Genomic DNA, 20569 nt, shown 5'->3' on the forward strand with positions numbered 1-20569 from the left:
AAAAATCATAACTCTTTTATATTTTCATCCACAGACTAGTATGAGGGCTTGTTTTTTGCGCAACCAGTTGTCCTTTGTAATTACATCATTCATTATCATAAAATGTATGGCGCAACCAAAAAACACTTTTTGTGGGGAAATTAAAACAAAAAACGTATTTTGCTAATTTTGGAAGGTTTTGTTTTCACGCCGTACAATTTATGGTAAAAATGACGTGTGTTCTTTATTCTGAGGGTCAATACGATTAAAATGATACCCATTATTACATACTTTTATATTGTTGCGCTTTAAAAAAATCACAAACTTTTTAACCAAATTAGTACGTTTATAATCCCTTTATTTGATGACCTCTAACTTTTTTATTTTTCCGTATAAGCGGCGGTATGGGGGCTCATTTTTTGCACCATGATCTGTACTTTTTTTTTTTGATACCACATTTGCATATAAAAAACTTTTAATACATTTTTTATAATTTTTTTTTAAATAAAATGTATTTTTTTTTTTTACGCTTTTTGAGGGTAAAATAGGAAAAAACGGACGTTTTACTTTTTTATTGGGGGAGGGGATTTTTCACTTTTTTTTTACTTTTACTTTTACATTTTTTTTTACACTTGAATAGTCCCCATAGGGGACTATTCATAGCAATACCATGATTGCTAATACTAATCTGTTCTATGTATAGGACATAGAACAGATCAGTGTTTTCGGTGATCTTCTGCTCTGGTCTGCTCGATCACAGACCAGAGCAGAAGACGCCGGGAGCCGGACGGAGGAAGGAGCGGGGACCTCCGTGCGGCGTTATGAATGATCGGATCCCCGCAGCAGCGCTGCGGGCGATCCGATCATACATTCAATTCGCGCACTGCCGCAGATATGTATTGATCCCGGCACCTGAGGGGTTAATGGCGGACGCCCGCGAGATCGCGGGCGTCGGCCATTGCCGGCGGGTCCCTGGCTGCGATCAGCAGCCGGAATCAGCCGCGCATGACACGGGCATCGCTCCGATGCCCGCGGTTATGCACAGGACGTAAATGTACGTCCTGGTGCGTTAATTACCACCTCACCAGGACGTAGATTTATGTCCTGCGTCCTTAAGGGGTTAAGGACACCTCCACAGCAGGGGTCCTGATTCGTCCGCTGGTAACGGCCGAAGAATCAGGACCATCGTGAGGTGGCACCAGTGAAACTTCACTCCTGCTGCTATAGAGTGATAGGTGCTGTCTCGGACGGCACCTATTACCCTTTTTTTTGCGGGTCACGGGGACCTGATGGACCCAAAATCGTCGCAAATGGCCGATCAGGACCCCCCAGGTGTTGTCACGGGATGCCTGCTTAAAGATTTCAGCAGGCATCTCGGTCCGGTCCCTGCCGGCGAGCGACGGGGACCGGAATTCCCACGGGCGTACAGGTATGTCCTGTGTCTTTTTAAGTGGGTTAAAGGGGTACTCCGCCCCTAGACATCTTATCCCCTATCCAGAGGATAGGGGATAAGATGTCTGATCACAAGGGTGTCCCACAGCTGGGACCCCTGCAATCTCTGGGCAGCACCTGGCTTTAGAATGCTGGCAGCGGGGATCTTGACGTCGCTGCCACGCCTCTCGTGATGCACGCTGTCTGGGCATGCTGGGAATTGTAGTTTTGCAACAGCTGAAGGCACCCTGGTTGGGAAACACTGATTTAGGAGTACATTAACAACCATTCCCAGGCTTAATGATATACTGGCAGTCATGGACCAAGATGAGAGAAAAATTAGGTACCTGTAAATCTTAACATTATCCAAAGCCCTACATAACTGGTGGCGGGGGTTATCTTTATTGTATTAATTATGTGATGCATTTTTTTCTCTATTGGCTCCATTGGGGTACACAGACCGTGGGTGTATCTTGCTGTCTCTAGGAGGTATGACACTATGGCAACAAAAAAAAAAGTCTGCTCCTCCCAGCAGGATATACCCTCTTCCAGGCCCTGAGCTAATCAGTTTAAGCTTAGTGTCGGGGCGCTATAGCTCCGCCCACAGGGCCGCCGGAGCTTACTGGAGAGCGAACCGCCCTCCAATCAGCGCCGTTCGCGCAATTTTCGCAGCCAGAGGCCAATTAGGCAGTGCCTCTGCTCCAGGCACGCTCCTCTATGGCTATTGGCTGGCCTGTTTCTGCCTCTCTTTCACTCAGAGCGGAGTTCTCCTCACAGCGGCTGCCACAGGGGACACCGACTCGGGTGAGAGAGTTCTTGTCCATACCCAGAACTGTTCCTCCCTCTAAACAGACAACTGGAGCATTAGTTTCCTATTTTATCTGTAAGACCTGTAATTCCAGTATGCCTGGTTCTGCTGAACCCACTTGCTCTGCCTGCTCCTCTGCTGCCCCTGACCCCATGGTAACCCCGTATGCTCTTTCAGTTCCGGTGGATTCGGCCGCCCCTCCAGCCTGGGTTTCTTCCCTATCCCAGTATATGGCTGACTTGACTCAAGTCTCCCGTTCGGTGGCTGAGGCCTCCCGTGACGTGGTGTCTGCCTTGAAGAAGTCTGCCCTGCGCAGGCCCTCTAAACGGACCCACTCCCCTTCTCCACATACCTCATGCTCTCACAAGCGTACTAGGGGTGCATCTTCTGACTCTTCCATTGAGTCTTCAGGTAGACTTGGGCGTTCCCCTCGTGGGTCCCGCCACCCCGGGTCATCTGGTCACAAACGTCGCTCCTCCAGAGGACGTTCCCGCAGTTGCCACTCTGCCTTGCCAGAGCCGCGTACCCGATCAGGGTTGCCCCCCTCCAGGGCTGCCTCCACTCGTTCACATTCTCCTGGTGAACTGGCGGATGAGGCTTTTGAATCGGCATCTGACTCGGAAGACCACGCAGATTCAGTTGAAACGGTGAACTCATTGGTTGCGGCCATAAGAGACACCTTTCACTTAGAGGACCCAGGATCTTCGGACATGACTCCTGAAGTATCCTTTCATCGTGCTAAACCAGCACCTCAAATGTTCAGCACTCACGCTGAATTTGACACCCTTCTGGAATCTACATGGAAACATCCAGACAAGAGGTTTCCGGGAATGAAGAAGGTTCAGGTGCGTTACCCATTTGACAAGGACCTTGTCTCTAAGGTGGTTTCCCCTCCCTCGGTGGACCCACCAATTTCCCACCTCTCTAAGGCTACCACACTGCCACTTTCAAGGAGCCGACAGACAAGAAGGTAGAGTCCTTAGCGAAGTTTGCCTCTGAAGCAGCAGGTTCTTCTCTACTTCCCACCTTCGCCTCGGCTTGGGTGTCCAAAGCCCTATCATTGTGGATCTGTCTGCCTTGGTTCTCTGCCCGAGGATCTGTCTGCCTTGGTTCTCCAATGCTCTAAAGCTGGAGAATTTCTGTGCACAGCTTCCATGCAGTCAGCCCGTTAGGGGATAAGATCGGGGATAAGATATCAGTTCGCCGCGGTCCCGCTGCTGGGGAGCTCTGGGATTCCCGCTGCGGCACCCCGCTATAATTACAGCACAGAGCGAGTTCGCTCTGTGCGTAATGACGGGCGATACGGGGTACGGAGCAGCGTGACGTCATGGCTCCGCCCCATCGTGACATCACGGCCCGTCCCCTTAATGCAAGTCTATGGGAGGGGCGTGACGACCGCCACGCCCCATCCCATAGACTTGTATTGAAAGGGGCGGACCGTGACGTCACGAGGGGCGGAGCCGTGATGTAACGATGCTCCGGCCCCTGTATTGCCCGTCATTACGGGCAGAGCGAACTCGCTCTGTGCTGTAATGATAGCACGGTGCCGCAGCGGGGATCCCAGGGCTCCCCAGCAGCGGGACCGCGGCGATCTGACATCTTATCCCCTATCCTTTGGCTAGGGGATAAGATGTCTAGGGGCGGAGTACCCCTTTAAGGCTTGGGATGCCGCTTCCAAAAGGTCTCTCACAGATCTTCCTTTTACTGGTGTCCGTCTTTTTGGCAAGCGCCTTGATGATATTATTTCTGAGGCGACGGGGGGTAAGAGTTCCTTGTTGGCTCAAAATAAGGCTCGCTCTACTTCCCAGAGGAAGTCCTCTTCCTTTCGGACTTTTGGCCCCAATAAGGGGTCGGGGCAGGCGCCTTCGCAGGACAAGAAGGCTCCCTTGTTCCGGGCGTGCCCGTCTTGGAAGTCGGACAACAACCGTTCCGGCCGTTTTGCGGCCAAATCAGGCAACCGCAAACCCACTTCTGCATGAAGTGATGCACCAACCCGCAGATTTTTCTCGGTGGGAGGTCATCTCTTATTTTTTTCGAGACATCTGGACCACTTACATTCAGGACTCTTGGGTCAGGAACGTGGTGTCCAACGGGTACGGAATCGAGTTTGCCTCCCTCCCGAGGGATCGTTTTTATCGGTCCCGGGCTCCCTGGTCTCCTTCTCTGGCGAAGCAGTTTCAACAGACTCTTCGGTCCCTGCTTCACCAGGGATTTATTGTCCCCGTTCCTCCAAGGGAACGTTTTCGGGGTTCCCAAGAAGGGCGGTTCGGTGCGGCCAATCCTGGACCTCAAGTGTCTCAACCGTCATCTTCTCATCCGCCACTTTCGAATGGAATCCCTGTATGGAGGCTGTATATATGACCTCCGAAACGCGTTGCTATTAAAAACCGTATGATATGCGAGGATCTCTCTTGGTTATTATCTATATGCCTTCCTGGAGGGGGGATAGTATGTGAGACTTGGTCTTACACTCCCCCCATGTGAAGTAAGTGAACCACTTCTCTGCTTCCTATGACAATCTAAAATAACACTGTCATTTCTCCTACTCTGAGCGCTGTTTTTTTTCTACATTTGTTTTTATATTGCTACGGGTTCCTTATGGGTTTTCCGGAATACCTTTCGCACTCCTGAAAGGGATGTCCTTGTGTCAGAGACTGGGAGATAAATTTTACATTTGAAGAGGACCCAGGGTGTTTGTGGGGGAATACACATCCAGTGTGACCCCCACTCACACCACGTGAGTAACACACACCTCATTTCCTATATTTTGGGATTAGAGCGCCGCCTTCTTTTCGCTAATATATTGTATCTCCGTTCGGTAGGGGCATCCATGGAGCAAGGGGAATTTCTTTCTTCGGTGGATATCAAAGATGCCTACCTCCATGTTCCAATATTTCCCGGCCATCAACGGTACCTCCGTTTTGCGGTTCCAGAGGGGCATTTTCGATTGTAGCCCTCCCCTTTGGTCTGGCCACTGCTCCTCGGGTCTTTACCAAGATCCTTGCGCCAGTGATAGCCCTGTTGCAGTCGAGGGGAGTCTCGGTAATCCCTTACCTAGACAACCTTTTCATCAAGTCTCCCACCAGAGTCCAGACCCTGGAGAATGTGGATCTCACCCTCCAGATCCTGGATCGCTTCGGGTGGATAGTGAACAGGGACAAGTCTGTCCTTTCTTGATCTTCTTGGGAATTTGCCTTCCGCCGGACAAACGTCTGACACTCCTGTCAGGAGTCCGCTCCTTTCGGGCCCAGTTTCCATCCGCGTTTGCATGGAAGTCTTGGGTCGGATGGTACCCCTTCAACTGGCGATTCTCTCTCGATGGGACAGATCTCCTCTGTCTCTCGATCGCAAGATTGCTCTCCCTCGTCGGATCTTGCAGTCTCTGCTCTGGTGGCTCCGCTCCCCCCTTCTTCTTCAGGGACGATAATTTCTTCCCCTCCACTGGCAGGTGGTTACAACGGATGCCAGTCTGTCGGGCTGGGGCGGTGTGTTGAGGGACTAGACGGTTCTGGTCTCCCCGGGAAGCTCTTCTTCCGATAAACATCTTGGAACTGAGGGCGATTCTTCTTTGCCTTCTTCATTGGGAGACCCTGCTTCAGTCCCGCCCTGTCTGAGTCCAGTTGGACAGCGCCACGACCGTGGCGTACATAAATCGGCAAGGCTGCACTCGCAGCTCGGCAGCCATGGCCGAGGTGACGAAGATTCTCATCTGGGCGGAAAGCAAGGTTCCGGCCATTTCGGCGATTCACATTCTGGGTGTGCTCAACTGGGAAGCGGACTTCCTCGGCCGGTCCTCGGCCGACCCCCGGCGAGTGGTCTTTGCATCCAGTGGTCTCTGCATCTGCGACCTCTGGGGCATTCCAGACGTAGACCTCTTCACGACTCGGCACAATTGGAAGATCCTTCTGTTTGTGGCGAAGTCCCGGGACCCCCTGGTGCTATCTGTGGATGCCCTAGTGATTCCTTGGACAGGGTTTGCTCTGCCCTATCTGTTTCCTCCCCTTCCGCTCCTTCCCAGGGTTCTGAGGAACCTCAAAGCGGAGGGAGTTCCCGCCATACTGGTAGCTCCAGATTGGCCCATGGTACGCCGACGTGGTCAGGCTTCTGGACGACACTCCACTTCGTTCGGACCTTCTGTCTCAGGGTCCTCTTTGCCACCCCAATTTACAGTCGCTGCATTTGACGGCGTGGCGGTTGAGACCGCGGTTTCTCTTGCCAAGTCATTCGCACCATGCTCAGGGCTCGAAAACCCTCCTCGGCAAAAATTTACCACCATACTTGGCGGTCTTATTTTCGTGGTTGTGTAGCTCAGGTTTTGTCTCCTGTTTCTTTTTCTGTTCCCCCGTCTTCTCTTTCTTGCAGTCGGGTTTGGAACTGGGGTTGTCTCTCAGTTCCCTTAAGGGTCAGGTTACGGCCCTTTCTATTCTTTTCCAGCATCCTCTGGCTTCTAATTCTCATGTCTGGACCTTCCTTCAAGGAGTGGCGCATGCTGCCCCTCCTTATCGATCACCTTCTCCCCCTTGGGACTTGAATCTGGTTCTGGGGGTCCTCCAAGGTGAACCTTTTGAACCCCTTAGGGAGGTGTCCCTGCGCCTCCTTCTTGGAAAGTGGCATTTCTTGTTGCTATCACCTCCATTCAGAGAGTGCCTGAATTGGGAGCTCTCTCCTGCTGTTCTCCGTTTCTGGTTCACTTGGACAAGGTTGTCTTCCGGCCAAATCCTTCCTTTTTGCCTAAGGTTGTTTTCGGCTTTTCATCTCAATGAGAACGTTGTTCTTCCGTCCTTTTGTCCCGCTCCTTCTCATCCTAAGGACTATTTACTCCACAAACTGGATGTGGTTCGGGCTGTTAGGTCTTACCTCTCTCACTACTTTGTTTCGTCAGTGTGATTCCTTTTTCATCCTTACGGAAGGTCGTCGCAAGGGACAACCTGCTTCCAAGGCCACCATTTCTCGATGGATCCGGTCTGCCATTTCGGAAGCCTATCGCTGTAGGGGGAAGGTTCCCCCTTCAGGGTTGTAGCTCATTCTACCTGTTCTGTTGGCATCCTGGGCTCTCCAGAACAAGGCCTCGGCCTCGCAGATTTGCAAGGCGGCTATTTGGTCGTCTTTGCACACTTTCCCGAGGTTCTACCGGGTTCATACCTTCACATCCAACACCAATGGTCCCATTGGGTTATGGGTTCAATAGTAAATTTTCCAATCCCCTTCTGGGAGGAGATCCTCCCTTCCGGGGAACAATACCCTAATAAGGCAGCTCTCTGAAGAAGTTAGTTTTCTAACGAAACGTTAGAGCAATTTATCAAGTTTTTAGACAGGAAGACAGTGTGTATTAAGGGTGCGGAGTTACTGTGTGATGGCAGAGTGATATACTGACCACACACAGTGAGAAACAAGATAACTCCTACACCAGCACTATAGCACCACCCAGTGGGCTTACTCAAAAAGACACACTGTCTCTCCTGACAATTTTAAATATATAGAAGTTTCACAATCACAGATAGACCTTTTTAAGTAATAAGAATAAAAGTTATATTTTAATTGGGTTACAGATAGGGTATTGTTCCCCGGAAGGGAGGATCTCCTCCCAGAAGGGGATTGGAAAACATACCTTCACATCGGCTGATGCTACTCTGGGCCGTAAAGTGCTGCAGGCGGCAGTGGAACAGCTGTCTGCCTGATTACTAATCTGCCCACCCAAGGGACGGCTTTGGTACGTCCCGCGGTCTGTGTCCCCCAATGGAGCCGATAGAGAAAAGGAGATTTTTTAACACTTACCGTAAAATCTCTTTCTCGAAGGATCCATTGGGGGGGGACAGCTCCTACCCTTTTGGGTTTCTCTTTGGTTTTCTGTCCGAGGGTGTGTTCAGTTATATTTTTTCTTTTGGTTCTTGGACAGTTCGTGTTTTTTCCTTGACCTGTCGGTCCTCTCCTATTGCTCTGGTACAAAACTGATTAGCTCAGTGCCTGGAGGCGGGTATATCCTGCTGGGAGGAGACGACTTTTTTTTGTTGCCATAGTGTCATACCTCCTAGAGACAGCAGCATACACCCACGGTCTGTGTCCCCCAATGGATCCTTCGAGAAAAAGATTTTATGGTAAGTGTTAAAAAAAATCTCCTTTTTTCCCCCTCCATTAACTTGTAATACAAACTTCATGTGTGAATAAATATCTTCAGTAATTCAACTGTTTTATTGTCAAACCTCTTTGAAGTTTTGTGAAGTTGATTACAATTGTTAAAGGTGATGGCATTGAACATCTGCTTATTATATTAAGTGTGTTAGAGAATAAAACATGGAATATATATATATATATATATATATATATATATATATATATATATATATACACATACATTTTTTTTTTTTAGCTACTTCCGGGTATTAGTTGAGCAGTTTGAAGTCCAGTTGCAGCAGTACAGGCAGCAGATAGAGGAGCTAGAAAACCACCTAGCAACACAGGCCAACAGTTCCCACCTAACACCCCAAGGTAGGTATTTGGAACTCAGTTGCTGTGCACTTTGTATATGTGCTTAGCTGTTTAAAAACAGGAATTTCTCCACATCCATTTTGTTTCTTTTAGACCTCTCTATGGCAATGCAAAAGCTCTACCAGACGTTTGTAGCCTTAGCAGCACAGTTGCAAGTAATCCATGAAAATGTTAAGGTATGTGCCCAGGCGAATGTAGCAATACATACAAGGAAGAGGTTACATAAAAAGTCACTTGTACAAAGAATTTTTAAAAAAATTATTTATTTGATTGTTCATTCTTTAGGCCATAAAATGTTAATATTTTATACTTTCATATGTTAAATGAGTCGTGTAAGGTTTTTGCCCCCCAGTTAATCCCTTAACGACCAAGGACGTATACTTACATCCTTGGCCGGCTCCTGCAATATAACGCGGGGTAACACGGTGACCCCGTGTCATATCGGGTCGGTCCCGGCATGTAACTCATACCGGGACCCGGGGCTAATAGCACGCTGCAGCGATCGTGGTGCCGCACGCTATTAACCCTTTAGATGCAGCGTTCAAAGTTGAACGCCGTGTCTAAAATGAAAGTAAAAGCTTCCCAGCTGCTCAGTGGGGCTGAAAATGCGGTGTCCCAATCAGCTAGGACGCGAACGAAGGTCCTCCTACCTTCCTCCGGCGCGTCCGTTCAGCGATTGCTCCAAGCCTGAGATGCAGGCTTGAGCAATCGACCAACGATAACACTGATCATTGCAAAGCTATGGCTGTGCAGTGATCAGTGTATAAGATCAGTGTGTGCAGTGTTATAGCTATAGCACTGCAAAAAAAAAGTGTAAAAGAAATTTACCACCTTTTTCCCATAAAAAAACAAAACCTGTAAATAAAAATAAATGTAAACATATGTGGTATCGCTGCTTGCGTAAATGTACAAACTATAAAAATATATCATTAATTAAACCGCACGGTCAATGACGTACGTGCAAAAAATTTCCAAAGTTCAAAATAACGTATTTTTGGTCACTTTTTATATCGTGAAAAAAATGAATAGAAAGTGATAGTTATAAGATAAAAGGTATAAGGGTCAGAAGATGACAATTTTAAACGTATAAATTTCCCTTCATGTAGTTGGGATTTTTTTTCCAGAAGTAGGACAAAATCAAACCTATATAAGTAGAGTGTAATTTTAATCGTATGGACCTACAGAATAAAGATAAGGTGTTGTTTTTCCGTGTAGAAACGGAAGCCCCTAAAATTTACAAAATGGGGTTTTTTTTTCTTCAATTTCGTCGCACAATTTTTTTTTTTTCGTTTCGCCGTAGATTTTTGGATAAAATGACTGATTTCACTGCAAAGTAGAATTGGTGGTGCATAAAATAAGCCATTTTATGGAATTTTAGATGCAAAATTGAAATGGTGTTTTTGTTTTTGCACTTTCAAATTTTCTACCTCACCTACTAAAAATAAGAAGGCTTTCAATTTTGCACCTACAGACTCCTATGAGGGCTTGTTTTTTCCGCCACCAATTGTACTTTGTAATGACATTAACCATTTCACCCAAAAATTGATGGCAAAATCAGAAAAAAATTATTTGTGGGGCAAAATTGGAGAGAAAAAAAACGCCATTGTACGCACTTTTCGGTAAAAATTACACCATATATTTATTCTGTTGGTCTGTATCGTACCCAATTGATGTAGGTGTTTTTTTATTTTGCTAAACTACATGCACCAAAATTAGTATGTTTAAAATTGTAATCTTCTGACCCCTATAACTTTTTTACTTTTCCATATTCGGGTCGGTCTAAGGGCTTATTTTCTCGGTCAGCTTCATTGGGGGACACAGAGACTGTTGGTATATCTTGCTGACACTAGGCATACAAAATGTCGGCCCCTCCTGGCAGGATATACCCCGCCTACTGACGCTGTGCTAATCAGTTTAAGCTTAGTGTCAGTAGGAGGCAGACACAGGTTTGGAGTTTTCCAGACCTGGTCTTCTTTTTTTTAATTTTCTTGCCAGGGCCTGTAGTTAGGTTTGTCTCTCATTTTCTTCTCTGGTTTTTAGGTGGGGGTTCAGGAGCACGGCACTACCTCTTCCCCCAAATGTGGCTAAGGGGCACGGGGCATAGAGTATGGACCGTTAACCCCTTCCCGCCAATGGCCAACTCCTGGGGTTGCAGCTTGGTTCCGAGTCTCCCTTTCTTCCCTGCTCATCCTGCTGTCTCAGCGTGATATAATGCAGGTGGCCATAGCTGGCTGAAGACATCTTAGGTGAGTATGGCTATATGCAGGGTGAGTATATTCCTCAATTCCGCTTGGCAGCCGGGGGACATTCTTTCCCTTTCTCCGATGCCCTAGCCGCCGCAGCTTACACTATAAGCCGGCGACCATTATCTCTGAGCTGGGGGAGTTGGGGCTTAGCTCTGCCCTTCCTCCCCCGCTTCGGTAGCCGAGGACATTCCTCTCCCCGCTGTTCTGCCGCCGCAGCTTACACTGTAAGCCGATGCCCATTGTCTCTGTATGGGTGGAATTGATGCACACTCTCCCCTGCTTTTGCAGTTGGGGACATTCTTTTATATTCCCTCGCCGTAGCAGCTTACTTTGTAAGCCAGCGGACAGCAAAAAAAAACGTGTGTGTGTGTGTTCAAACGCCCCCTTGTGGTCGTCTACTGCATTCACCCTCTTGGTTTTCTTCTAAAATGAGTTCCTCTGGTGGTAACTTTGTGTGCTGCATCTTTGCAGTCACTCCATGTCGGCCCTTTTACCTATGTAATCGAGCCCCTGTCCACAGGCAGAACTTATGCGACACGCTGTGGTGGGGTCGTTTCCAGGGATGTCTACTCCCTTGGATGACCCCAGGCATTCACGTTTTGTCTGTTTTCCCCCTACTGCCTTTTACCACGCCCCTGTGCCTCGGGAGTCCGCCATGCAGCTTTTATTCCCCGGAGCATCCGGAACAGTGGTTTTCTTATCCACCTGTCATCTATCAGGAAGGGTTCTTGTCGTGTGCATACACTATGATTCCCTTCTCCACAGGTCACCAATCTCATAACGACCGCATCCGCGACTGGCTTTCCGGTACCCCACTGCTAGTGCAAGGTGCCCGAAGGAGTGACCCGTTGTATACTATGGACAGATACCAGTAAGCCAGACAGTGGTCTGCGTGGTTTCCTCTGCCGCCTGTCACTCATCACACAGCTGATGTATCCGTGGCTGGAGTTCCGGTACCCCACTGTTGTGCGAGGTATCCGAAGGAGTGACCTATTGTATACTATGGACCCATACCAGGTTTCCTCTGCCGCCTGTTGTTTATCACTTGGCTGATGTATCTGTGGCTGAAGTTCCGGTACCCCACTGTTGTGTGCGGTGTCTAAAGAAGTGACCTGGTGTGTCCTATGGACCCTATACGGGGCAACGGGATACAATCCACGGCTTCTCAGCCTCCCCATATCTCCCAGGGTGACGGGGACTCTATCCATGGCTCCTAGGTCACCCCGCCCTCCCCATGTGACAAAAGGGCACAGTAATTGCCGTCTAGCTGTTGTTCCCTTTTCGCCATCACCTGGAGGTGTAATCGTTAAGCCAGACCGTTGTCTGAACGGTTTCCACCGCAGTCGGTCTCCTACCTCAGAGCAGCCGCGTTCATGGCTGGGGTTTCCCGTACCTCTCTGCTGGTGGGAGAAATCTGGAAGAAGGTCCCTGCAGGTATACTGGACTGATGCCAGTCAGGCAGACATTCGTCTGCATGGTCTCCTACACCACCAAGTTGCCCATCGGATCGTCCGCACTCCAGTACCCCTCTTTCTGTGGGAGGGTTCGAAGGAGTGCCTTCAGGAATCCTATACCAGACGGTTGTCTGCATGGGTTCCTACTACGTCGGGTCACCTAGCATACATGGCCCGCACCGTGGTGGAATTTCAGGTAACCCACTGCCATGCTGTGGTTGAGTGCGTGACCCCATGTTGCTCCATGGGCCTTAAACAATTCACCACGTAGTGGTTCGCAGGGTTCCCTATTTTCCTAGGTCCCTCTCCACATGCCTGCTGCTCTCACGACTGTGCGCTGGTAACCCACTTGCAGTGTGTGGTTCTGAGTGCGGGATCTGATGGGGCTGCAGTCTGTTCTGTAGCACCCCCCCCCCCCCCTCGGCCTCCAGGTATCTTCCCGGGTTCCTGTGCAGGGTGGCTCTGGTGCCTGCTCGCTCTGTTGCCTTAGCAATGTTCAGAATGGCTCAGTTGAAGCACCTTCTGCCCCCCCTTTTTTTGCAGGGTTCATGGTTTCGCCCCAATGATGTGTTCTCCCAATGCTGTAGGTTAATGCGTTTGCTGCTTCTCTGCATTTGTACTCATGTCTCATATCTTTACCATGCTCCAGTGTCCAGGACTCAGATCCCTCTGGGGACACACATGGCTCCTCCATGCCTTGGTATGTTATCACAGGGTCCCTGGGGGCCACATCCACCCAGTACCTAGACTGTTGCCTTGGGGCGACATTTCCCGGCCCCTACAGTACCTGGCGCACTTAGGCAATCCTCCTTTCTCATGGGGTACAGGGATCCCGGAGCTGGGCACGGTCTGTTCCTTAGTATCATGCCGTGGACCCTGGGACTGTGGTTTTTGGGAGCCTACAGCTTCTTGGTTTGGGTCTTCGATCTTCTGCACCATGCCTCTCTGAAGATGGTTCCTGTCTCTCTTCCTCTTCTTCCAGAGGTTTCTGGTCTTCATCTTGTGCTCGCCTTTCCACTCAGACATCCACCGACCTCCCTGGCATTTTTCTTGCCATGTTTTCTGTATGGGGTCCTCTTGTTGTTCCCTTTGCCTTTTTGTTTGCCGGCAGGGCTCTCCCTCTCTCTGGTTCTGTGCTTCTGGAATTGGTTTCCTACCTCCAAGTTTTGTTACGGCCCATTTGGTCTCCGATGCGCCTCTTTCTTGGCTCTCTATGTGGCCTATTGGTTTTTGGTCTCTACTATGGACGGTCTCTTCCTTGGTGTCCTAGTCCATCTCCATGGATGGTGGGATCTGCCGGACGCTCAGTTCTAGACCTCTCTTGCCTTTTGGCCCAGGGTCTTGTCCGTGAGCCTTACGGCTGACTTGGATTCAGTCTCCGGACTGACTCCCTTTCCTCTGGTTGCTCTTTCCCACCCCAGGGACTGCTTTGGTACATCCCATCAGTATCTGTGTTCCCCAATGAAGAGCGACCGAGAAAAGGAGATTTTTTTTTTGTACGCACTGTAAAATCTCTCTCTCGTAGCCTTCATTGGGGGACACAGCACCCACCCATTTCTTCATTTCTCCTTTTTAAGTGTACCCCATTGACCGTGCCATTTAGGTGACATTATATTTTTATAGTTTGGACATTTACGCACACGGCGATACCACATGTTTATTTTTGTGTATATGTGTGTGTAATATGGGAAAAGGGGGGTGGTTAAAACTTTCATCCAGGAAGGGGTTAAATCCCTTCATTTTATTCATTTTTTTACTTTTTTTTTACACTTTTAATTTAGCCCACGTAGGGGACTACTACATGCAATCCTTTGATATCATACACTGAACAATGCTATGCCATAGATATAGCATTCGTCAGTGTAAGCTGTGCTTGATTGCCCCAACCTGGATCTAAGGCATGGAGCAACGATCGGACAGCGAGGAGCAAGGTAAGGCGCCTCCCGCTGTCCTCTCAGCTGTTCGGAACGCCGCCATTTCACCGCAGCTGTCCCGAACAGCTCCGCCGAGTTAACCGGCAGTATTTTCTCCCTGTTTAGACGCCGTGATAAACTTTGATCGCTGCGTCTAAAGGGTAAATACTCTACGTGAGCCCGATCAGCAATGTCCGGTATTAGCCTCGGGTCCTGGCTGCTGATAGCAACCGGGACCCAGCAGGTACGAAGTGCGCTCCGCTCCTGAGAGCGCTGAACATACCAGAAGCCGGCCACGAGTGTAAATAAATTATTGTGGTCGTTAAGGGGTTAATATACTTCGGGGAAGTTGTTACTTCCCAGTTAGGAAAACATATAATGGGGGATAAAATCGCAACTAGCACATTGCCCATAATAACCAAATTCTAGCTATCATGCTAATGAGGCTACCTGGAAAAGTAAAAGCTGTAAGTAGGCTGGTTCCCTTTGTCGATCTGCCACCTTTGCCATTCGTATATACATACACGTGCGTTTGTATAAATGTTAAATATACTATTAAATGTAATATTTATTAATTTATTATATATTTAAAAAATATTGTATAGTCACAGCATTCTGTATGGATCTGCTGGGGAAAAAAAAAAACCTCTATGAAATTAGAAGCATGTAGTGGTGCAGTAAGAGCCCAGATGCAGTTTTTGTGCTTTATTTTTTATTTTTTGGAACTTTTTGAGTTTATTCAGAGTAACATGTGCACAAGCACTCAGCGTAACCTATGTGGGTGCAATCTGAAATGTTCATTTTACTTCTGGTAGGTATATCCCTATATTCATTTGAATTGTTGTGGGTTTGGTATTCTTAGTGTTTTTAATATGTCCACTTATCCATTTTAGTAAGATTATGGACTTTCCTGTATGAAACTAAAATGGCTTTCCCTCAGATGCTCAAAGAACAGTACCTCGGTTACCGAAAAGCGTTTTTGGGAGATCCCACAGATGTGTTTGAAGCCAGGAGGGCTGAAGCGAAGAAATGGCAAAGCGCTCCCCGCGTTACCACCGGACCGGCACCTTTCAGCAACATACCAAACGCGGCCGCCGTCGCAATGGCTGCCACCCTGACCCAGCAGCAGCAACCTGCTACAGGTCTGAATGCATTCAAGTTCTAGATATTTTACAACTGTGCTCGGTAAACTTCTCTCTCGCTCTCTCTCTCTCTCTCTCTCTATCTGCTGGGTCTTCCTAGTTTTTGTATTTTCTTATACTACATAGAGCTTTCTAGACTAGGCAGGGTTTAGCCTTGGCAATAATTATACCTTAGTTTAATGTGTGACCTTTTCCTGGAGTGAGCACAACCCTATTTAATCAGCAATCCTGCCTGCTTGTATTTAGAAGTCTTTGGGTGTCAGTGGTCTTCAACCTGCGGAGCTCCAGATGTTGCAAAACTACAACTCCCAGCATGCCCGGACAGCCGTTGGCTGTCCGGGCATGCTGGGAGTTGTAGTTTTGCAACATCTGGAGGTCCGCAGGTTGAAGACCACTGCTTATAGGGGAATTCTAATACTTGAAGAGACTTTTCTTTGCCTAGACACTAAAAACTTTCTGACCTGGAGTCATTGTGGCCTTGATGTAATGGAGAACTGGTCTGATGAATTACTTCATCTCGGAATGTAATTTATATATTTAAGCAGTGGAAGCAATATACTTAAAATTTTAATGTGAATTCTGCTCTAAGCCTAAGCTACAAGGATGATGGTTTTAGTTGTAATTTAAAAAAAAACAACAACAAAAAAGTCACCTTCTTTGAAGTGCTGGCTTATTAAATTGAAAGTACATTTTTTTTCAACCAATTTAAATCAGTAAAAGTTTTTTTTTTTTTTTTTTAAGTAACTAAGTTACCAAACAAGTTGCTTGACTATTGACCAATATTTTAGGGTTTGCTTTATTCCAAGCCCTCTCAGCAAAAAAAAAAAAAAAAAAAAAAAAAAAAAGATACCGTACTTAAAAAAATTAACTTATTTTTAAACAACAAAGTAGCAATGAAGAAATAGATGGTCCAGCGCAGGATAACGTGCAATAAAAGCCAAAATTTATTGTAGATTCAAGCCATAGGATAGCAGGACACAAGGTAACGCGTTTCAGCCGGAAAAACCAGCCTTTCCGGCTGAAACGCGTTACCTTGTGTCCTGCTATCCTATGGCTTGAATCTACAATAAATTTTGGCTTTTATTGCACGTTATCCTGCGCTGGACCATCTATTTCTTCATTGCTACTTTGGTGTTGGTTCACACGGTGCCGTGCGACAGGCGTCTGGCTGGAAGGGTGAGCTGAGTTACTCTATACTCTTAAACAACAAACTGAATAACTTTTTCATACTTCACTTTTAGTGTATACATTCTGAAAATACATGTCCTATTCAATTATACCAGTGCAAGTTCAAACATATATTTTCTTTTTTTCTTCTATTTTCTCTATGGTTGGTCGGACAAGTAGACTTAGTTACTGGTATCCCAATAGATCTAGTTTACTAAAATTAATGTATTATACGGTCAACATCAAAGTACCAAGAAGAACCATTTGGCCCATCTAATCTGCCCAATGTTCTGAATACCATGAATAGTTTTTGTCCTTCTCTTATATGAAGGATAGCCTTATGTCTATCCCATGCCTGCTTAAAGGGGTATTCCAGGAAAAAGATTATTATTTTTTTTTTATATCAACTGACTCCAGAAAGTTAAACAGATTTGTAAATTAGAAGAAATATGTGCAGCTCACAATTATATCACCAACCGAGGACAAATGAGTAATGCACCTATACCTATGGTGCCAATAATAAAAGATAAAGAGACAAAAATACCCAGACCTCAAGGAAGGTAAACTATATGATATAGTTTACCTTCCTTGAGGTCTGGGTATTTTTGTCTCTTTTTCTAAGATTTGTAAATTACTTCTATTAAAAAATCTTAATCCGTTCAATAATTATCAGCTGCTGAAGTTGAGTTGTTGTTTTCTGTCTGGCAACAGGGCTCTCTGCTGACATCTCTGCTTGTCTCGGGAACTGCACAGAGTAGAAGAGGTTTGCTATGGGGATTTGCTTCTTAACTGGGCGGTTCCCGAGACAGGTGTCATCAGAGGGCACTTAGACAGCAAAGAACAACTCAACTTCAGAAGCTCATAAGTACTGAAAGGATTAAGAGTTTTAAATAGAAGTAATTTACAAATCTGTTTAACTTTCTGGAGCCAGTTGATTGATATATATATATATATATATATCAATCAATCTCTATATATCTCTATATCTATAAAAACATTTTTTTCCTGGATAACCCCTTTAAAGGGTTAATCCACCTTTTAGACATGTTATCCTCTATCCAAAGGATAGGGGGGTAACATATCTGATCGCGCGGGTCCAGATACTGGGACCTCCGTGATCTCTGGGCAGTGCCACGCCCCCTCCCATAGACTTGCATTGAGGGGGCGTGGCTGTGAGGTCACAACCCCAGCAGCCCGCACCCAGCATTCGGAACAAAATGTTCCGAACGCTGGGGCAGTGGAGTACCCCTTTAATGTATTGCTACCCCACATTGGAAGGGGAGTAACCTGATAATGTGAATCCACTTTGTATACTCTGCTGGTGACAGTGTAATGTGTTTATTTTACTACTGGTAAACTAGATTTGTTGTGATACCCGTAACAGAAAGTCTGCTTGACTGACCAAGTATACAGATAACTTTCTAACAAATCTGTTTGTTTTTTTTTTTTTTTAAATAAAAAGTAATAACAAGGACATTTTAGGGTATATCCATTAAAGAGAAGTTTTAATAAGTTTTACACCAATTCATGTCCAAACGTGTATTTTGCCCTATAATAATGTAGACACTTAGTATATGGTGATTTTACAATCCTATGTAGCTTGGGTCTTTGAGCGAATCTCCGCCCTTATACTATTTTGTTCTTTAAATTTCAAGTTTCAAAATTCTCTGCCAGTTAATTTCCTAATATATCATTGTTGTGGTTGTAGCTAGAGATAAGCGAACTTACAGTAAATTCGATTCGTCACGAACTTCTCGGCTCGGCAGTTGATGACTTATCCTGCGTAAATGAGTTCAGCTTTCAGGTGCTCCGGTGGGCTGGAAAAGGTGGATACATTCCTAGGAGACTCTTTCCTAGGACTGTATCCACCTTTTCCAGCCCACCGGAGCACCTGAAAGCTGAACTCATTTACGCAGGATAAGTCATCAACTGCCGAGCCGAGAAGTTCGTGACGAATCGAATTTACTGTAAATTCGCTCATCTCTAATTGTAGCTTTCAGCTGAAAACCACCTACGGTACATAGTCGGAGTTAAAACATGACATTGTGTCTACAGCATTGTTTCCCAACCAGGGTGCCTCCAGCTGTTGCAAAACTACAACTCCCAGCAGGCCCAGACAGCCTTCGGCTGTCTGGGCCTGCTGAGAGTTGTAGTTTTGCAACAGCTGGAGGCACCCTGGTTGGAAAACACTGGTCTACAGGGAGTGTAGGACCTTGCTGTTACATTATTGGGGTAGGGTCACACACTTGACTTATTTTGCTGTGTATTTTCCTACCTATTAAAGCCAATGGGTAGCAAAATCAGCTGCAGAAAATATGCAGCAAAACAAGGCACGTGTGACACTACCCTAAGCTCTAAGACTCTTACCCTGCCTTTTTGCAGTGTTCTCAGGGGAATATGTCAGGAATTGATGCCACTTAATAGTAAAACTTATGATAGTTAAACTTATGGTTCATAGTTTTTAAAAAAGTATAGCACTTGGTATACAAACTATATCCTGCTCGATAAAATACAAGTGGAATTGCAACAGAATCTACTTAAATGGGTACTCCGCTGGGAAACAGTTTATTTATTTTTATTTTTTTAAATCAACAGGTGCCGGAAAGTTACACAGATTTGTAAATTACTTGTGTTAAAAAATCTTAATCCTTCCAGTACTTATCAACTGCTAAATGCTCCACAGGAAGTTCTTTTTCTTTTTGAATTTCTTTTCTGACCACGACGATCTCTGCTGTCACCTCTGTCCATGTCAGGAACTATCCAGAGTAGGAGCAAATCCCCCATAGAAAACCTCTCCTGCTCTGTGGACAGTTTTCTAAAATGTCAGCAGAGAGCACTGTGGTCAGACAGAAAAGAAATTCAAAAAGAAAAGAACTTCCTGTGGAGCATATACTGCAGATGATAAGTACTGGAAGGATTAAGATTTTTAAATAGAAGGAATTTACATATCTGTTTAACTTTCTGGCACCAGTTGATTTAAAAAAAAAAAAAAAAAAAATTCCAGTGGAGTACCCCTTTAAGTGGAAGCAGGAATGACACACTCCTATAGATGGGATCTATGGATATGTTTTCCATATGCATTCGGAGGTTTCCCTACACAGAAATTGGAACACATTCAGGCAGTCAAAATGTTATGTTTTAAATACAGGAGAATATAGATCAGAAGTGAGCTTCAATTGGTATAAAGCTATATTAAGAAATTGGCACAGAATTTTGTGTGTAAAATATGTTAGACCAATGTTGAGTGAGTAGCCATCACTGTATCCATATTTACTACATGATTATGGCTTCATTTATCCGTACTGTGACTGTGTATTACCCATCTACTATCGCTGGTCTATTTCCAATTCTCTTGCTCCATCAGTCTGATAGAGAGCGGAGCATCAATCCCTGTGTCTAACATATCAGCTTTCCATATCTTCAGTTTGAGTTTTTGGAGCACTTAAAGGGGTACTCCACTTGAAAACATTTCTGATGCCAGAAAGTTAAACAGATTTGTAAATTACTTCTAATAAAAAAAAAAAAAAATCTTAATCCTTCCAATAATTATCAGCTGCTGAAGTTGAGTTGTTTCTTTTCCATCTGGCAACAGTGCTCTCTGCTGACATCTCTGCTTGTCTCGGGAACTGCACAGAGTAGAAGAGGTTTGCTATGGGGATTTGCTTCTACTCTGGACAGCTCCTGAGACAGGTGTCATCAGAGAGCACTTAGACAAAAAAGAACAACTCAACTTCAGCAGCTCATAAGTACTGAAAGGATTAAGATTTGTTAATAGAAGTAATTTACAAATCTGCTTAATTTTCTGGAGCCAGTTGAGAGAGAGAGAGATAGATAGATAGATAGAGATATATATATATATATATATATATATATATATATATATATATATATATATATATAATCTCTATCTATCTATCTTAATCAAAAAAGTTTTTTTTCCTGG

General features: G+C 45.9%; 1 protein-coding gene across 4 annotated transcripts in view; it reads left to right on the top strand.

Moving 5' to 3' along the window:
* The window catches only part of NUP58 (nucleoporin 58), an 85972-nt gene that overhangs the window by 41401 nt on the left and 24002 nt on the right, over positions 1–20569 (top strand). For all 4 annotated transcript variants that reach the window (XM_056561776.1, XM_056561779.1, XM_056561778.1 and 1 more), the window contains exons 10-12: positions 8586–8704; positions 8798–8880; positions 15258–15459. In XM_056561776.1, coding sequence (XP_056417751.1) covers positions 8586–8704; positions 8798–8880; positions 15258–15459 — 404 coding nt within the window. The remainder of the gene's footprint in view (positions 1–8585; positions 8705–8797; positions 8881–15257; positions 15460–20569) is intronic.

Source organism: Hyla sarda, chromosome 2 (genome assembly GCF_029499605.1).
Source record: "Hyla sarda isolate aHylSar1 chromosome 2, aHylSar1.hap1, whole genome shotgun sequence".
NCBI classification, from domain to species: Eukaryota; Metazoa; Chordata; class Amphibia; order Anura; family Hylidae; genus Hyla; species Hyla sarda.